General features: G+C 37.0%; 2 protein-coding genes across 2 annotated transcripts in view; one reads left to right on the top strand and one right to left on the bottom strand.

Moving 5' to 3' along the window:
- The window catches only part of LOC106131721 (protein madd-4), a 319,633-nt gene that overhangs the window by 181,571 nt on the left and 116,879 nt on the right, over window positions 1-21,183 (top strand). The gene's annotated exons all lie outside the window — the stretch shown is intronic.
- On the bottom strand, window positions 209-19,914 carry LOC106131722 (uncharacterized PPE family protein PPE21). The gene is made up of 4 exons (XM_060951710.1): window positions 19,899-19,914; window positions 16,256-17,206; window positions 15,532-16,199; window positions 209-226 (listed from the first exon to the last, which is right to left on the bottom strand). Exons 1-4 carry the CDS (start codon window positions 19,912-19,914, stop codon window positions 209-211), a joined length of 1,653 nt encoding a protein of 550 aa, XP_060807693.1.

Raw genomic sequence — 21,183 nt, 5'->3', positions numbered from 1 at the left:
TTCTTTCGTCTACGTAGAATAAAATACATAAAAACAGATACAAAATAAAATAGTATTCCTACATATTTTATGCCAATTATTTCTCTTGTTAACATAAGTCACTTCTCTTCTTGGGTCTAATGATATGAAGCAATTAATATGTCTTAATGGAAACCGTAATTAATACCTATTGTGTAATTCTAGATAACGACATTCCTCGTATTGGTTTCTATATCTTGTCTAGATCCTGGAAATATAAATACGAAATAAAAATCACATTGAAAATGATTATTTCGTCTTGACATGTCAGAGACAAACAATAAAGTTCGTTCAAATTTAGGTACAAAGTATTTGTGACCTTCAAGTATGTAGAATATATGTTCATATGTATCAAACTCTGACTTTTTTTTATTTTAACTTTATAGATTTTCATAATTTTACGATTTTCACAAGGCATTCTCTGCCAGTCGAACCTTTTTACCAAACGTATATGGACGTACGGGTGGTACATGTGACGTTGCCGCGCAAAGGCTCTGTCATAAGTGCTGCGCCAAAGAAGTGCAGAATCATATTGCATACTAATTCCATATAGGAGACTATATTTTTTTTAACTAACATTTTGGTTGACAAATATTGACTACAGTTAAATCACAGCGTACTTACAGACCAAAAATTTATTTACATAATCATATTCAAAATCCTTTTTGCATATCATAAAGTGTATCAGTTGAATGACAGTTACTGCTTATAAATAGGTACAATATGAAACCTGTTGGGCATCGCGATTTTACAAATAATATGGAACGGCGGGCAGGTTTATGTCGTCTATTATGTTGAATATAACAATTGAAGGAGATAATGCCTATATACGTAATTAAAAATAAATATAATTTATAACATGTATTTAATTGATAAAATGATATATAATAATAAAAAATAATTCAAATGTCAATATTTCTATCGTTTAAAAACTCGTTCAATGTATAGTAGCATTTATCGGTCAAAAGTACATTTCGTAGAGTAAGGTAGGGCATTATAGATTTTTGTAGTCATCGCTAATGGACCAGAATTTGAGATAACCAGTTTATAGCTAAATAAATCGCTATCTCTTATGAATTAAAACCGCTATCATAATAACTAGGTTTATTTTTTTTATCGTAACAGATATTGTGTTCTACTTGGCGCATCAATATTTAACCGCTCATTGGTTATTAAAATGGAAATTATTTCTTTCATCTTTATTTGTAAGTGTGATGAAAACAATTTTTTGTTTGTATATTTTTTTATTTCAAGTCCTGTCCTATTTTCTCTATCTGTATATATGTATGCGCTAATCTCGGTAAATTGTGGACGAGTTTAGTTACTGTTTGAAATATTGGTACAAGGGGTTTCTGAGAAAGGTTTTTATCTATAAATGCTACTCCTGCGAAGCCGCGTCGAGTCGCTTGATCTATAAATAACACTATGACTAATTAGAAAAAGTTAATTTTAAACAATTACAAGGGAAGCCGTGTGGTTCCCGGCAGTTGAGTCTTTTCGGGACTGTTGGCACTGTCTACCCCGTAATAGATAATGTTAATGCCAGTGATCACACGGCACTCTCTCGGTATAAATCTGGATCATGTTTGTATAAATTTTATATGAACTTAAATCATTTAATGTGAACATACAAAATCTCTTTAGCTATGGAAATGGCCCATCTATTTTAATTAGAGACTCCAATTGTTATTATTGATCTACGATCGGAAGAGTTGATGTAAGTTTAGAAGTGGCAAGATTTTATTTCTATGATAATTTATGTTCCTGATTATAAAGATATATAAGTTAAATTTAAATAGATATACACTCATCCTCTTTTTCCTATTGATATCGTAAAAGGCGACTAAGGGATATGCTTATAAATGTGGAATTCTTTCAGGCGAAAGTCTTGCAACCTGTCACTTTATATGAACCAGTAAGCCGAACAGCTGATCATGGCCTATCAGTATTTTCAAGACTGTTTGGCTCTGTCTACCCCGCAAGGGATATAACCGTTATTATATGTAGGTATGTATCAACTTAAGAGAAACTAAATCGGTACCACGAAAGGTAACTATAATACTCTTCATACAACAATAAAACTTTCCATTTCTAAAACTCCAATTCGCTCTTTAAAAGAAATCTCTGTCCATTGTCGTTATATTCTGTGAACTAACTTGAAATAAACAGGGTTTGTGTGGTTACGGTTAAAAATAGGGATGCAGCCGTTTCTGAAACTATCGGATATCCGATATAACAAATTACATACATGTTATCACGTATAACGGACAGTGCCACAGTGTATATATATAAATAAATAATGAATGACCACGTCAATTGTATGGCTTGATGATAAAATAGTGAGCCCATCGCCTGAAAGGGGAATCCAAAGTTTATAAGCCTATCTATTAGTCGTCTTTAACGACATACATGGGAAAGAGATGGATTGGTCCTATTCTTTCTTATATTGGTGCCGGGAACCCGATGCAGCGACGGCACTATTAAATTATATAATTTCTATATACGAATATTATGTATTTTATTTTTGTGATTCCTTAAAACATACATACATATATACATACGTCTTCAAAAACTGAAAGGCCACATTCAGCTGTTTGTTTGGCTAATTTCTTAAAAATCTATTCGAATACAAAATTTTCCGAAACTCACTGTAATAAGTAGAAATTATTGAATATATCCGTATTCAGTATAATAATAATAATTGATATATCCGTTTCCAATCCTTATCCGAAATTTCGTATCTTTGACATCCCTAGTTGAAAATATTTTCTGGCAGAACGCCAGTGGTTTGACGATAATGCTGACCTCAAAAGAATTAAATAAAGTCCGAATTTGTGGAAGTGACTAGTTAGATGTAGGTCAAGTTATTCGATTTTCAACTCGATTTTCAAACTATTCAATTTTTTGTGACGTGCGGTTCTCGGTTCTTTAAAATCGGACTACATCTCTTTCCCATGGAAGTCGTTATAGGAACACATATATATATCTGATATATACATATGTGTCTGATGTATATATCTGACTAGCTGTGCCCGCGATTTTGTCCGCGTGGGATGGTTATTTTGGGCATCATTGAAGACCTCAAGGATGAGTAATTTACCCCGTTTTTTTTTTCAGTTTACATTTTCCTTTATTCCTTCGCTCCTAATAGTTGCAGCGTGATGTTATATAGCCTTAAGCCTTCCTCGATAAATAGTCTTTTCAACACAAAAAGAATTTTCCAATTTGAACCAGTAGTTCCTGAGATTAGCGCATTCAAACAAACTCTTCAGCTTTATAGTATTATAGTAAAGATATATATGTGTTCCTATTACGACTTCCATGGGAAAGAGATGTCCTATTTAGTTTAGTCCTATTTAAAAGTGCTGGGAACCACACGTCACTACGTGAAGAAAAACACAGCGTACGACAACTGCTTCACTTCCTGGCAGATTGTAAAAGACCATCAAGGGAATGGCTTATAAAATTGGAATCTTTTTTTTTCAAACCTGTCACTATTTGAATCTCAGTTCTACCATTAAGCTATATAGCTATACGTTGCCTTTTAGTCTTGTCAAGACTGTTGACTGAAACAAGTTAGATGTAGGTCAATTTGATTACAACACGAATTTCAAACGATTTAACTTCTCATGCCCGTTTTTAGAGATGCTAATGAAACTAATTTAAAACGTTCAGGTTTCAAGCGAAATAAAATGTCTAAAATATTTGTTGAGTATATTTTTTGTATTCGCATCTCTTTACATTATTTTCTGTCTTCCAAATACCTACATGTAAGAACAATAAAAGGAAATAACGTAAGGATATGCAGGGATCGTGGCAAGTGGAAAGATGTAGTCTCTGCCAACCCCACCGGGAGATAGTCGTGATTTTAATATTTACAACAAAATAATTAACAATTTCAACTTGAAATTTTGATAAAACCTACATACATAGATAGAGTCACGTCTATATCCCTTGCGGGGTAGACAGAGCCAATAGTTTTAAAAAGACTGATATGCCACATTCAGCTCTTTGGCATAATGATAGAATTGAGATTCACATAGTGACAGATTGCCAGCCCATCGCCTAAAAAAAGAATCCCAAGTTTATAAGCCTAAAAAAACCATCTTCTAAAAAATAACCATTAGCCGTGTCTACATACATTTTAAGTCTATCGATCTCGTTGCCCCTCTCAATTTAATTGGTAGATCGGCTGATAGTTCCCGGCTGCAGACAAACACAACGATAAATCGACAAGAAGTGGGTGTACTGATTTATTTTAATGCATTTTTCTTAGTTAATACCGTTGCAATGCGCTTTTAATGGTTTCAACGCGTGGACTTTAAGATTCTTCGTATAATCACATTTTAATCCCTTATCGACTGTGCCGTGTGGTTCCCGGCACCAACGAAAAAAAGAATAGGACCACTCCATCTCTTTCCCATGGATGTCGTAAAAGGCGACTAAGGGATAGGCTTACAAAATTGGGATTCTTTTTTTAGGCGATGGGCTAGCAACCTGTCACTATTTGAATCTCAATTCTATCATAAAGCCAAATAGCTGAACGTGGCCATTCAGTCTTTTCAAGACTGTTGGCTCTGTCTACCCCGCAAGGGATATAGACGTGACAATATGTATGTATGTATGTATGTATCGACTGTGCCGTGTGGTTCCCGGCACTAATAAAGAAAAGAATAGGACCACTCCATCTTGTTCCCATGGATGTCGTAAAAGGCGACTTAGGGATAGGCTTGAATGAAATTTGAGTTTCAAAAATTTGGAATGATAAATTGAGTTTCAAATAGTGACAGGTTGCTAGCCCATCGCCTAAAAAAGAACCCCAAGATTGTTAACCTATCCCTTAGTCGCCTTGTACGACATCCATGGGAAAGAGATGGAGTGGTCCTATTCTTTTTTGTATTGGTGCCGGGAGCCACACGGCACATCATCTAACTTAAATTCAATTCTAAAATTTACATACAATTCAAAATCTAATGGCCGGCATACAAATCTGTTGGACTATAATTTTGCTGACTGTACAATAAATTTGCCAAACTTCCCGGTAAATCCATATTTACCAGCACAATGGCGGGAAATGGGCGGAAGTAGGCAGTATGGAACTTCCGGCAGACAAAGCTTATAAAGCGCCGTGTTGTAAGCTGTATGGGTTAGTTCAAAGTTCGTTGCATATTGGGAGAAATAATTTATAATATCTTCTTCTTCCTCCTGGCTTTAGTCCCGGTTGCATCCTCACTTCTATCATTAAGCCAAACAGCAAAGAATCCCATGTTTATAAGCCTATCCCTTAGTCGCCTTTTACGACATCCATGGGAAAGAGATGGAGTGGTCCAATTCCTTTTTTGTATTGGTGCCGGGAACCACACGGCACCAATACAATGTATATAAATATGAATTATTTATATATTTATTTATTTGTCTATATTTTATCTATACTAATATTATAAAGCTGAAGAGTTTGTTTGTTTGTTGTTTGAACGCGCTAATCTCAGGAACTACGGATTCAAATTGAAAAATTCTTTTTGTGTTGAATAGGCCATTTATCGAGGTAGGCTTAAGGCTATATAACATCACGCTGCAACTTTTTAGAGCGAAGAAGTAATGGAAAATGTGGAAAAAAAACGAGGAAAATTATTCATCCTTGAGGGCTTCAATGATGCCCAAAATAACTATTCCACGCGGACGAAGTTGCGGGCACAGCTAGTGTATATATAAAAGCAGATACTGACCGACTTTTGGTTTTTCACCAAAATAGCTATTCTCAGAAAGAAAATCGTGACCACAAAAATTCTCTAAAGCAATTTCACTTCTTGACTTCAATACGTGATACCAAATCTTATTATAGTTGAACTCCGATATAATAGAACTGGGAACTGAACCCGTTGACCCGTCAAGTGGCCGCTAAATTAAGCTGCCCTCACTTCAAACTTATCATAGGGGACCGTTCACACAACTTTGTAAAATTTTTTCAATTTTATTTAACTTTTAGTTAATCAAGATGCTGAAATATGTTTATGACAGACTTAAAACCTTTTTCTACCTGCCGTACTAATATTGTGTTGTGCCGTGTGGTTCCCGGCACCAATACAAAAAAGAAAAGGACCACTCCATCTCTTTCCCATGGATGTCGTAAAAGGCGACTAAGGGATAGGCTTACAAACTTGGGATTCTTTTACTAGACGACGGGCTAGCAACCTGTCACTATTTGAATCTCAATTCTATCATTAAGTCAAATAGCTGAACGTGGCTTATCAGTGTTTTCAAGACTATTGGCTCTGTTTACCCCGCAAGGGATATAGACATTACCATATATATGTATCTATGTATGTACTGATATTATAAATGTGAGAATGTATTTGTGTGTCCGTCTTTGTAAATCTTTTTATTGGTCTTGTCGTGAAGACCAATCAAAAATTTGTATACATATGTATAGAAAAAATGTGTGCCGTGTGGTTCCCGGTAGCAATAAAAAAACAGGTTGCTCGCATGTCGCATAAAAGAAGGATCTCAAGTTTATAAGCCATTCCCTTAGTCGCCTTTCACGACAACCATGGGAAAGAGATAGAGTGGTCTTATTCTTTTTTCTATTGATGAAGAGAGAGAATGAGATGGTGTGGGTTTGATTCTATTCTTTTTCCAATTGGTGCCGGGAACCACACGACATATTTATTGATTTACTTAGAGTACCTAGTGTAGCTACCGCCGAGCTTGCATGAAGTAAGTTATGAATGTGGATGAAGCGAAGGAAATATGCAGAGATCGTGGCAAGTGGAAAGAGGTAGTCTCTGCCTACCCCTCCGGGTAAGAGGCGTGATTTTATGTATGTATGTATGTACCTAGTGTAAAGACCTCTTAAGGGCTTAAGGTTGGATCGTGATCATGGTATTGTCACATGTTTGTTACGGATTATTAGCTATTGTGTTTGTTTATAACGGGTCAAGTGGACGCCATCTTGAGGTCAGGTCAGGTCAGTCATTATGGGATGTGTTGAGGTAAATAGGTACTAATTATTTATCTATTTTTGTAAGGTACCGTGCCGTGTGGTTCCCGGCACCAAAACAAAAAAGAATAGGACCACTCCATCTCTTTCCCGTGGATGTCGTAAGAGGCGACTAAGGGATATGCTTCCAAACTTGGGATTGTTTTTAAGGCGATGGGCTGGCAACCTGTCACTATTTGAATCTCAATTCTATCATTAAGCCAAATAGCTGAACGTGGCCATTCAGTCTTTTCAAGACTATTGGCTCTGTCTACCCCGCAAGGGATGTAGGCGTGACCATATGTACGTATGTATGTATGTTGTAAGGTATAGGTTGACATAATTTTGAGTGCCATCAATAATATGGAGGTGAGCTTGCGACCTGTCACTATATAAATCTCAATTCCAACATTAAGTCTAACAGTTGCACGTGGCCTATCCTTCTAATACGAGTATTATATATGCGAAAGTTTGTATGTCAGGATGTCAATATGAATGTTTGTTACTCTTTCACGCAAAAACTACTGAACCTATTACGATGAAATTTGGTTTGTAGGTAGTTGAAGACACGGAATAACATATAGGCTACTTTTTATCCCGGAGTTCCCGCGGGATTGATTCCACGCGGACGAAGTCGCGGGCGGCCTCTAGTACAATTATAAAGCATGAATCTTTTAGAATTTGAACCTTTGTAAGGTTCAAATTCTAAAAGAAAAAAATAGGACCACTCTGTCTCAATGCCATGGATGTCGTAAAAGGCGATGATGATAGTCATGATATAAATTGATTGACAGACTTTCAAGACTGCTGTCTCTGTACCTAAACGAACTAAAACTACATATACAAAACTAATATTAAATTTACAAATTATACAGTACCCGCATAACATCAACTTGCGGGTGTGTGCCCAGAAGGCTGGCAGCATTGCCATTTTGAATGGTAATCTAACAAGAAACATACAAATTGTTTTAAATCTTTCCTGTGACTTCATTGCAAAAATAAGGGGAACGTGGCCTATTAGATAGTCTTTTCAAGGCTCTGTCTACCCCGCAAGGGATATAGACGTGATTATATGTATGTATTCGACTGTGCGTACGTTCGTTCTGGTCATTGGTACATATATAATCGCTCGCTAAATTATTAGTCGTGACTGTACTCTGTACATCGACTGGCGCCTGTAATAAATTCAATGCGATTAGTAGACAGTTTAGCAACTGTCTAGACAGTTTGAATAAACAATACTTTTATGCACGGCCGCGATACAACCAAGATTCTCATAAAATCTTATCTTATTAATGTTATTTTTGTGAAGTATTAAAAAAATTGTTATGTACAATAAAGTATTTACAAACATACAATATCAAAACTTATGTATTTTATTTGTTCAAATAATTTTATGAACTTTATTATGTCTATATACATAATTCTTTTTTTAATTTTTAAGTTTTGGCTCTCTATAATAGGACCACCCTATATCTTTTCCGTGGATGTCGTAAAAGGCGACTAAAGGATAGGCTTACAAACTTGAGATTCTTATTTTAGGCGATGGGCTAACAACCTGTCACTATTTGAATCCCAATTTTATCATTAAGCAAAACAGCTGAACGTGGCCTATTAGTATTTTCAATACTGTTGGCTCTGTCTACCCCGCAAGGGATATAGAATTGATTATATGTTTGTATATATGTAAAACTACCTACACAAAACTTGGCTAAGCCACTACTTGTCAAGTCATAAATTACGAAATTTGATTATTTATTAAACATGAGCGTTAGCGTCGCGTCTCCGCGCATAAGAATTAGAAAAGCGAACGATTGGTATGCGCAGGAGTGACTGTTTGCTACATTCCCGACACAGGCGCTAGTAAATAAACAGGTATTTAAATTAAACATACATTATACACGTCTATTTCCCTTGAAGGGTAGACAGAACTGAAAGTCTCTAAAAGTGTGATAGACCACGTTCAGCTGTTTGGCTTAATGATAGAATTGAGATTCAGTGACAGGTTGCTAGCCCATCGGCTAAAAGAAAAATCCCAAGTAAGCCTATCCTTTAGTCACTTTTTACGACATCCATGCGAAATAGAAGCAGTGGTTCTTTTTTTATTTATCTATCTGTGCCGAGAACTACACGGCGCCAATTAAATTTGATATACGTTTATTAACTTATGTTCTCTCTCAGACTCAACTCTATTTCTATACCAAATTTCATCAAAATCGGGTCAGTGCTTTAGGCATGAAAGCGCAACAAGCAGACAGACATAGTTACTTTCGCATTATTTATTAATCGGAATAATATTGGCGTATACTTTAGAAATTTGTGGGCCGCAGAAACTGCCTGTCAGTTTTCTTTAGCCTGTTTTATGGTAGGATCGTGACTGGCAACACTAGACGTCTCTAACAAGGATATAAAGGTGCGATTTCATTATATAGGCGGAGCGGTTTATTTTTACCTGCCCTCTGTGATCTAACGCCGTCTGGAATGACCTGATAACAGACATTGATGGCACTGTGAATCTGGCGGGATATTTAAATTATGTTTAAAAATAAAATAAATTTAATTTTTTTTATAGAACAAAATTAGTTATATTTTACATTATAAAAACTCACTTTCAATTACACTAGTTTTTTGCACGCAGCTACACCCGCGTGAATTTGGTGCCATCTACAAAAGGTGACAAATTTTAAATTGAGAGCGCGGTAGGTCGAATTGTTAAGGTGGTTAAATGGGTGATGCGCAGAAAAGCACAGGTTCATATTCCACCTCGATCTGGTACGAATGACTATTCTCCAAGTTATATTAGTTTGAATACTAACCGATGCTGTAACATTGGTTGACGTCAAATAAATTACTTAAAAACTTTACAATTATCCAAACTTAGAATGGACGAGAGAATACATTGTTGTGATTAGTTGACTTTTACCAAAATTTAAATAATAAAAATATATAATATTTTATTTACTAATATAGGTAGGTTACTAGGTAGTAGTTACCAATATAGGTAGGATGGGCTAATATACTTGAGATTTCCCTTTTAGGCGATGGGCTAGCAACCTGTCACTGTTTGAATCTCAATTCTATCATTATGCCAAACGGCTGAGCATGGCCTTTGAGTTTAATGATGATTGTTGGCTCTGTCTACCCCGCAAGGGATATGGACGTGATTGCATATTATGAGTTTTGTATATTCCTTAAGCAAGTGTCAAACTTACTTCTGCAATAAGAAACCTATTAAGCACGATTTGTCCGTATACCAATAAAAAATAAAAATAAAATCGCTACCGCTTATCACTAAGCACTTACTTTCTCCCTAGAACTAAGGTAAATTGCACAGTCGCACTGATTTCCATTAATCATGCGCCAACGTTCATTATTTATTCAGTCTATTGAATTGACGTGATTTATCATTTTCGGTTCAGCCACAGTGTCAAAGGAGAGTGTTTTTGTGGGGGGGATCATTAGTCATTTTATCGCTATGAAATGTCTTAAATAATTGGTTTCAGCTTACGTTTAAGTTTTATGATATTAGTAGCTTTTACCCGCAGATTCGCCCGCGCGATTTTAGCGCCACCTACAAAATGCGACGAATTCACTGCACAACACAAAAAGCAACAAATTTAACGAACATACAAAAATAACAAATCTACTGTCACTTAAACGTGCGAATTTTGCGCCATCTTAAAAAAAATTAACTGGTTTTTCTCAAATTCCACGGGAACTGTAGTTTTTACCGGAATGAAATAATGAATATAAATTTTGATTTTTAATTGAACAAAAAGTACCAAAGGCCGTCTTCATGTAAGGCTCGGCCCCATGAAAGCCTCCTAAATGATCCCCATGGGTCTATACACATTTAACATGTACCAAAATGAATAGAGTAATTTTTTTTTGGTTCATTGAGTTTATATAAAAAAAAAAAATTATACATACATACATGTATGTATGTATGTATAATAAATATATTCTTTTTACATGTATGTATGTATAATAAATAGATATATTTTTATAAATAAATTTATTATATAAATATTTAAATAAAAATAGTAACCGAGAATGAAAAAAAAGTCTGTCTGTTTGTATGTTTTTTTGTACACGCTAATCTCCGGAACTAATGAACGGATTTGAATGAAACTTTTTTTGTTGTATAGCTCTTATGCCTTTTTTTACTTGATATTATCAATACTATTATACTTATATTTAAAGGATTTTTTGTTAATCCAAATTATATCGTATGTAATACCAAATTTAAGTTGAAATTCATTTTGGTGAATTTGAGTAAATTTAATAACCTTAACCTTCGTATTTCCAATAACACGCAAACGGAGTTTTGTACAACATCTAGTATAGTAAAAAAAATTCTAACATCCAACAAAAGAACAATAGACAAACTAAATTCTAAACCATTTTGGTCTATTAAATGCAAACAATAAATATCTGTTAAGCATTGTTTAAGCTCGGATAAGCGTAATCAATGCTTGGAGCGACGCCAACTAACGCCATCTGTTATCAAATTCTGTGACTGACACGGCTTAACGACGGCGGGATGCTATTACGCCAAATTGGCTATCAGTAATCCATTTTGCAGATTGATTTTGACATAAACATTTAGACCGTGTGGTTCTCGGCGCAAATATAAAAAGAATAGGATCACTCTATCTCATCTCCACTCCAGTAAAGGATACAGACGTGATTATAATGGATTGACAGATAATGCAACGCGCAAGTTTAAACACAAATACATACCTACATACATACGGTCACGTCTATATCCCTTGTGGGTTAGACAGAAAAGACTTGAAAAGACTGAAAGGCCTTGTCCAGCTATTTGGCTTAATGATAGAATTGAGATTCAAATAGTGGAGTTTGTAAGCTTATCCCTTAGTCGCATTTTACGACATCCATGGGAAAGAGATAATAAATAAATATATACGGGACAAATTACGCTGATTGAGTTAACCTCGAAGTAAGTTCGAGACTTGTGTAACGAGATGCTAACTCAACGATACTTTATTTTATAATAAATACTTATATGGATGGAGTGGTCCTATTCTTTTCTATATCGGTGCCGGGAACCACACGGCACGCGCAAGTTTAAACTCGTATAACATTTGCCTGGTCAGTAATAAAAAATATTTGTACTGCTGCAAAATCCATTCAGCATTCAAAAAGTTCGTTGAACTGTCCCAAAACTAACCGAGCTTCAGTTTCCCCGAAGTTCAATTTGTTTCGTTTTCAATACGCGATATCAGATGACAGTAACAGATATCGCGCGTGACAAATATATGTTATTTTTCAAACCATACCGAGCAAAATAACAGGTATTCGTAAATATTATTATTGTTTATGTTCTGCCGTGTGGTTGCCAGCACTTTTGAATGGAGGAAGCACTTCGTTACTTTACCGCGGATGTTGTTAAATGCGACTAAAGGATAGGCTTATGAACTTGAGACTCCTCTTGTAGGCGATCGGCTAGCAACCTGTCACTATTCGAATCTCGATTCTATCATTAAGCCAAACAGTTTGCCGTTGCATTTTAGTCTTTCCGAGACTGATGGCTCTGTCTACCCCGCAAGTGATATACAAGTGACTATAAGTATGTATGTATATATATGATTTGTTATAAGTATTTCTTTAGAAGATTGTTACAAAAAAAATACTAACATCAAAGAAATTAATATTTCTTTCTAAACGTGGTTTTAATTAATGTAATTAACTCAATATTGCCCAGCGTTCCATTGTACTGAAAGAAAAATTGAGTTTCAATTTTCTCGAATCATATTACAACATTCCCTTTTATTATTCTCAAATGAAATGTGTGAAAAGATTTCTTTAGAGACGTGAGTGCGACAGTCTTAATTATATATATAATCACGGCTTTATCTCTTATAGGGTAGACAGAGCCAACAATCTCAATTTTTTTGTTTTAATATAAATATAAATAATATATAGATAATGCTATTAGCATTAAGTCCGCCTATTGTACTTTACAAATTGAAATTGTTACAATAAAGAATAAATAAATAAATAAATACTTATTATATACGAGACAAATTACACAAATTGAGTTAGCCTCGAAGTAAGTTCGAGACTTGTGTTACGAGATACTAACTCAACGATACTACATTTTATAATAAATACTTATAGGTATATAGATAAACATCCAAGACCCAAGGCCAATCAGAGAAAGTTCGTTTCTCATCATACTCTGGCCGGGATTCGAACCCGGGACCTCCGGTGACACAGACAAGCGCACTACCGCTGCGCCACAGAGGCCGAATTTAGCTGTTATTGAGCTAGCCACTAAGTAAGTTCGAGTTTGGAGTAAAGTGAGCGTAGACGTAGAAAAAAAGGCGGACGGAATGTGGCTTGATAAAAAGTGAAGCATCGTAATGACGGCGTTGTACGCATGTGTAAGTGACAACATATTATATAATCCGTGACGTATGGCCGTGCCGTGTGGTTTCCGGCACCAATGTAAAAAAAAGAATAGGACCACTCCAACTCGTTCCCATGGATGTCGTAAAAGGCGACTAAGGGATAGGCTTAAAAACATGGGTGTCTTCTTTTAGGCGATGGACTAGCAACCTGTCACTATTTGAATCTCAATTCTATCATCGAGCCTAAAAGCTGAACTTGGCCTATCAGACTGTTGGCTCTGTCCACCCCGCAAGAGATATAGACGTGACTATATGTATGTATGTATGTGACGTATGGCGGCCGACTGTCACACTATTGGTTTGAGTGTGTGCGTGAGTCGTGAATATATATAGTGGGCCCGGCATACAATTCGTGCTTCATAATATACCTACAAGCCTTGTTTAGTTCAGACACCAGTCTCTCACAAACTTACTTTGTATAGTTATAATTCACTTTTCTATAAATATTTCGATTTAAGTTTGTGTTGAGAAACATAAAGAAAAAAAAAGAAAATAAAATTGAATTCATTTTGCCGTATAGTAAAACTCAGTCCGCCTTTTTTTCTACGTCTCTAAAAGTAAGAATAAATATTATTATACTTTAGTTCAAATTGCACAGTACTCAAGACAAACAGAGCGTAAAGTCCACCGTTCTAAGAATGGAGCCATCTTTGTACGACGGTAAAGAAAAGTCATCTACCTTTTTCCAATTAATTGTTTCGACTTTCTTTAGGATTTAACAGAAAATCTGCAGAGTTTTGTACGTGTTTCTGACCTGAATTCAACTTTATAAGATACATTTTTCAGCTGAGCGTGGCCTATCAGTATTTTCAAGACTGGTGGCTCTGTCTACCCCGCTAGGGATATAGACGTGATTGTATGTATGTATGTATGTATTTTTTAATGTGTACCGTTCCCAGTTCAATTCCCGGTTATAGATACTATTTACTATTATTTGCAAAATTCGTCATGTAAGATAAATATCTCTCTTAATCTCCGACTCTTTCATAGTGACTAAATCAACTTTTTGATGCATTTTATAGTTAACATGGAAGAGTCATAATGTCATGTGTTTGACTGAGCGTCGGTGGTCGAGAAGGTAAGGTGTCCGGTTAAAGTGCGTGAGGCACAGGTTCGAATACCACCACGGCCATGTACCGATGGTTTTTTTCAAAATTATGTAGATTAGTTTGAATACTAACCGATGCTGTTATGGTGAGGGAAATCATCGTGAGGAAACTTGCACATTCAGGCAACTGGATGCGTAGTCTAATCCAATACGTGTCAGGTTTCCCTGCAAAGGTTGCGGAGGCCAGATGGGAGTCGCTTCGTGTAAAAACCTGACTCACCCAATCCAGGATCTGAAGGTGAAGGGCTTACCCCGGGCTCGTCTCCAGAGTGGTGAGGATGTAACCAGGACGAAGAAGACAGAAATCCTTAATCTCTAGGTGAACCTATTCAAAATTAGTTGAAAAAATACATAAATAATTAAACAAATAAATTAAACACGCCTTTGTCCCGGCGGGGTAAGCAGAGACTACATCTCTGCCTAGTTGAAAACAGATCGCTGATTTCCACGGGAACGGAAATAAACGAAATTATTGCTGTCACGCGAACGGTATAAAATAATAAAACTGCTTTTTCGTAAACTTGAAAGTAATGAAAGTCAAGGCCTATACTTCAAAAGTCTAATAGAAGATTCATAACCTTTGATAACAGCCGTACAACACAAATCATTACAAAATGACATCATCAAATATTAATGATAGTTTGTTACGTTATGATGATATAAATGAAATATTAAACGTAATTATTAAATCAATATTCACATGTCCGCTTGTGATTCGAGATAAGCACGAGATACATCGAGTGCAAAAATATTCAAAATTTATATTAATTTACTTCATCCCTTTCCAATTTTCGTCATAAAAGACGACTAAGGGTTAGGCTTATAAACCTGGGATCCTTCTCCTAGGCGATGGGCTAGCAACCTGTCACTATTTGAATCACAATTCTATTATTAAGCCAAACAGCCGAACGTGGCCAATAATTCTTTACGAGACTGTTGGCTAAGTCTTCCTCACAAGGGAAAAAAGACGTTATTATATTAATGTATGTAACCAAATATCCTGGTGTGAACCCATCTTTATCCGCACTTCTTAGTGTGAACCCATCTTTATCCGCACTTCCCAGTGTGAACCCATCTTTCTCCGCACTTCCTGGTGTGACCCCATCTTTCTCCGCACTTCTTAGTGTGAACCCATCTTTATCCGCACTTCTTAGTGTGACCCCTTCTTTCTCCGCACTTCCTAGTGTGACCCCATCTTTCTCCGCACTTCCTAGTGTGACCCCATCTTTCTCCGCACTTCCTAGTGTGAACCCATCTTTCTCCGCACTTCCTAGTGTGAACCCATCTTTCTCCGCACTTCCTGGTGTGACCCCATCTTTCTCCGCACTTCCTAGTGTGAACCAATCTTTCTCCGCACTTCCTAGTGTGAACCAATCTTTCTCCGCACTTCCTAGTGTGAACCCATCTTTCTCCGCACTTCCTAGTGTGAACCCATCTTTCTCCGCACTTCCTAGTGTGAACCAATCTTTCTCCGCACTTCCCAGTGTGAACCCATCTTTCTCCGCACTTCCTAGTGTGAACCCATCTTTCTCCGCACTTCCTAGTGTGAACCCATCTTTCTCCGCACTTCCTGGTGTGACCCCATCTTTCTCCGCACTTCCTAGTGTGAACCAATCTTTCTCCGCACTTCCTAGTGTGAACCAATCTTTCTCCGCACTTCCTAGTGTGAACCCATCTTTATCCGCACTGATAGTGTGACCCCATCTTTCTCCGCACTTCCTAGTGTGACCCCATCTTTCTCCGCACTTCCTAGTGTGAACCCATCTTTCTCCGCACTTCCTAGTGTGAACCCATCTTTCTCCGCACTTCCTGGTGTGACCCCATCTTTCTCCGCACTTCCTAGTGTGAACCAATCTTTCTCCGCACTTCCTAGTGTGAACCCATCTTTATCCGCACTTCCTGGTGTGAACCCATCTTTATCCGCACTTCCCAGTGTGAACCCATCTTTATCCGCACTTCCCAGTGTGAACCCATCTTTATCCGCACTTCCTAGTGTGAACCCATCTTTACCCGCACTTCCTTGTGTGACCCCATCTTTATCCGCACTTCCCAGTGTGAACCCATCTTTACCGGCACTTCCCAGTGTGAACCCATCTTTATCCGCACTTCCCAGTGTGAACCCATCTTTATCCGCACTTCCTAGTGTGAACCCATCTTTACCGGCACTTCCCAGTGTGAACCCATCTTTATCCGCACTTCCCAGTGTGAACCCATCTTTATCCGCACTTCCTAGTGTGAACCCATCTTTACCGGCACTTCCCAGTGTGAACCCATCTTTATCCGCACTTCCCAGTGTGAACCCATCTTTATCCGCACTTCCTAGTGTGAACCCATCTTTACCGGCACTTCCCAGTGTGAACCCATCTTTATCCGCACTTCCCAGTGTGAACCCATCTTTATCCGCACTTCCTAGTGTGAACCCATCTTTACCCGCACTTCCTTGTGTGACCCCATCTTTATCCGCACTTCCCAGTGTGAACCCATCTTTACCGGCACTTCCTAATGTGACCCCATTTGTCTCCGCACTTCCTAGTGTGAACCCATCTTTATCCGCACTTCCCAGTGTGAACCCATCTTTATCCGCACTGATAGTGTAATCGCCATTGATTTTCCAAGTAATAAAATATTCAAGCAGCCAGCCGGGGCGAAATGAGGGCGTTCGATAAACTAACAACAAGGCAAATATACTTTATACACGTAAATTACCATTTACGACTAAAGGACAAAGTTTTTTTAGTTGTTCCTAAGCGTTATTTGTAAATGTGAAAAATAAAAATTCAATTGGAAAATGGATGTTCATCTACATACATACATACATTTAATCACGTCTATATACCTTGTGAGGTAGACAGAGCTAACAGTCTTGTAAAGACTGAAAGGCCAAATTTAGCTGGCTAAATAATGGAATTCAGATTCGAAGTACGGATGTGTCTGTTTATTAAACTAATAAACATATTATGATGAAACTTTGTAAAAATATAGGTTAGACTAGTTGTTGCTTGCGACTCCGTTTTCTTGTTATTGGAAATACGAAGGTTATTACATTTACACAAATTTCGGTGCATATTACAGTGTAGCTGGTGCCTTTGGCTTCTACATCACATGATCCAGATCTTCCATTTTTTTTTTTCGCCAAAAGAAAATGCTCATCCGGTCGAGCTGAAAGGCTCAAATTATTTTTTTGAAGATATAGATACTCAGTGTACCTACACACAATTTCTTTTTACTGTTTTATTATATGTACTTATATTGAATATTGATTTTGGAAAAAAAACATGATAAGTTAAAATACATACATATGTATGGTCACGTCTATATCCCTTGCGGGGTAGACAGAGTCAACAGACTTGAAATTACTGAATGGCCACGTTCAGCTATTTGGCTTAATGATAGAATTGAGATTCAAATAGTGACAGGTTGCTAACCCATCGCCTAAAAAAGAATCCCAAGTTTGTATGCCTATCCCTTAGTCGCCTTTTACGACATCCATTGGAAAGAGACGGAGTGGTCCTATTCTTTTTTGGATCCACACGGCATAAGTTAAAATTTGTGTAGAATATAGATAGTAAGTCGCGGGCGGCGGATAGTATGACTATATATTTTATTGCACTCCGTAAGTTGCCATAGTGACATTATAAAAACTGTATTTTATGGGCCCTGTCTACCCGTTTGCGTAGAAAATGCGAGGGGACTAAAAATAATTTCTCATACATTATTATAAACAATATAAATAAATTTATACGGGACAAATAACACAGATTGAGTTAGCCTCGAAGTAAGTTCGAGACTTGTGTTACGAGATACTAACTCAACGATACTATAGTTATAATAAATACTTTTATAGAGAAACATCTAAGACCCAAGCTAATCTATTCTATTCTATTCTAAGTATAATTTAATATTGTGAAGTTGACGTTGTTGAAGAAAATGCTGCAGTGCAGTTTGTTACCGCTTCTTCTGCACTGACGCCTTGGAAGTGGCAGTAAACTTAGTTTTTAAGTAATTTATTTGACGTCAACCAATGTTGTGAAACCATACGACAATTATTAAGCGATATATAGTATCCTATAATAACGAATAAAAATTTTGAATTTGAAAATTTGAATTTGAATTTGAATCAGAGAAAGTTCGTTTCTCATCATGCCCTGGCCGGCATTTTTTTTAATTCGATTTAAGACTAAGAAAGTCTTAATATCAATAAGTCTAATAGCGGCTTAAGGACTTACATACGAGTACGTTTATATGACACATAGTAAATAACCATCATTAATGAGTACTTGTTTTGGTTATCAGGTATTATAAAAGATAAGTAAAAAGCTTTTATATTTGCGTGTTGTTCACTTTTATCAACGATCGTTAGATCTGATACTGTCATATAATGATCTAATTGGTTTGAGTAGGCATACAAAAACAACATAATGCGTAACATATAATCACGTCTATTCTATATCCCTTGCCGGGTAGACAGAGTCAACAGTCTTCAAAAGACTGAAAGGTCACGTTAAGCTGTTTAGCTTAATGATAGAATTGAGATTCAAATAGTGACAGGTTGCTAGCCCATCGCCTTAAAGAAGAATCCCAAATATACTAGCCTACCCCTTAGCCGCCTTTTACGACATCCATGGAGAGTGGAAGAAAAGATGGAGTGGTCTTATTCTTTTTTAGGCAATCCAATAAGCTTACTTACGTCAGTGACTTAGTGGTTAAATTATCTGAATAATATACGTTTTCGTTTCTAGTGCACTCAATGAAGCCCTTTCTGAGTTCTCTTTGTCGCCTTTTACGGCATTTAATTTTTACTTTGAATGAAACTAGATAATTTTTTCAGTAAAGGAAAATATCGTGAGGAAACCTGCCCTTTCAGGCAACTGGATGTATGAAAAAAAAATAACACGTTGTTATAGCGGCAAAAGAAATACATAATTTGTGAAAATTTCAGCTTTCCAGCTATCACGGTTTATGAGATACAGCCTGTCGACAGATGGACGGACAGACAGATAGCGGAGGTTTAGTAATAGGGTCCCGTTTTTACCTTTTAGGTACGGAACCCTTAAAATTGCCGTGTGGTTCCCGGCACCATTACAAAAAAGAATCCACTCCATCTCTTTCCCACGGATGTCCTAAAAGGCGACTAAGGGGTAGGCTTATAAACTTGGGATTCCTCTTTTAGGCGATGGGCTAGCAACCTGTCACTATTTGAATCTCAATTCTATCACAAAGCCAAACAGCTGAGCGTGGCCTATCAGTCTTTTCAGGACTGGTGGCTCTTTCTACCCCGCTAGGCATATAGACGTGATCATATGTACCTATGTATGTAAGTACCCTTAAAATTAAAAGTTGTTGTTAAAACCTGTCTCACCCAATTCAAGATCCATGGTCAAAGGCATACCCCGGGCTCCTCTCCAGAGAGTTGAGGATGCAACCGGGACTAAAGCCAGGAGGAAGAACATAACCTTCTTATTGTTGAAGGTATCGGAATTTATTCTAAAAGTTCGTAACTCCGCAACTTACAAACTCGGCAAGCACTTGGCAACTTTGAAACGATGGATTTGGAGTCTCCGGGTATTCTATCCGATTCTGTAAGTCCGCTTAGGATTCTGTTCACTTTGGCATGTTGCATACATATAGTTACGTCCGTATACCTTGCGGGGTAGACATATAGTCTTAGAAAAAACTGTAACGTCACGTTCAGCTAAATGGCTTTATTATTGAACTCAGATTCAAATCGTGACAGGTTTTAACGCATCGCGCAGAAGAATCCTAAGTTATCCCTAATACCTAAGCTAATCTAAAAAGCGAATATAAGCGTATCCCTTAGTCGTCTTTTACGACATCCACAGATAAATGATGGAGTGGTCCTGTTCTTTTTACTATTGGTGTCAGGAACCACACGGCTTCTGAAATCAAGCTACATAAAACCGAAAAAGTCTCAATAAATACGAGTAAATTTCCGTCACCGTTACTCACTGAAACATAAAAGATGGCGCTTAGATTGCGTACACTCGAATTGAAAAAGAAAAGATAAAAAAGGCGTACAAAGATAAATATCCGGAATCAAAGCAACGGAACTAAGTAGGTACATCAATGTCGTTCCACATTTACGGGCCTTTTCACCCGACGTGTGCCTAAAACGACAAAATAGCGAGGGTGTGGAGAGAAAGATCCGTAGCAGCGATCATTTGGCTCGACCGCCACCAAAGGGAAGATCTTAACGGCCTCTGTGGCGCAGCGGTAGTACGCTTGTCTGTGGCACCGGAGGTCCCGGGTTCGAATCCCGGTCAGGGCATGATGAGAAACGAACTTTTTCTGATTGGCCTGGGTCTTGGATGTTTATCTATGTGAGTATTTATTATAAAATTAATGGTGCCTATGTATAAGCATAGAATAGTGTTCGATGTGATTCTTTAATTTGACATGACTTTTTTATTTATGAACCGATTGACATGAAACAAACACTAAAGCATAACTGAAGCATACCACAATATATTCGTGAAAACCGCATCCATCTCGGATCAGCCGTTTCTGAGATTAGCGTGAACAGACAAACAGATAAACAGACAAACAGACAAAAAAAAAGTTAATTACATTTTTGGGTTCGACATCGACATAACAATAACCCCTGCTATTTTTTTTATTTTTATTTT

The sequence above is a fragment of the Amyelois transitella genome, chromosome 26, assembly GCF_032362555.1.
Source record: "Amyelois transitella isolate CPQ chromosome 26, ilAmyTran1.1, whole genome shotgun sequence".
Lineage (NCBI taxonomy): Eukaryota > Metazoa > Arthropoda > Insecta > Lepidoptera > Pyralidae > Amyelois > Amyelois transitella.
This window is presented reverse-complemented; position numbering and strand designations above follow the sequence as displayed.

What these genes read in the sequence shown, in the direction of transcription:
- LOC106131722 (XM_060951710.1), bottom strand. An exon ending in AGATGGGGTCACACTAGGAA is followed by an intron (nt 16,200 to 16,255) that starts GTGCGGAGAAAG and finishes GGTTCACACTAG; the next exon opens with GAAGTGCGGAGAAAGATTGG.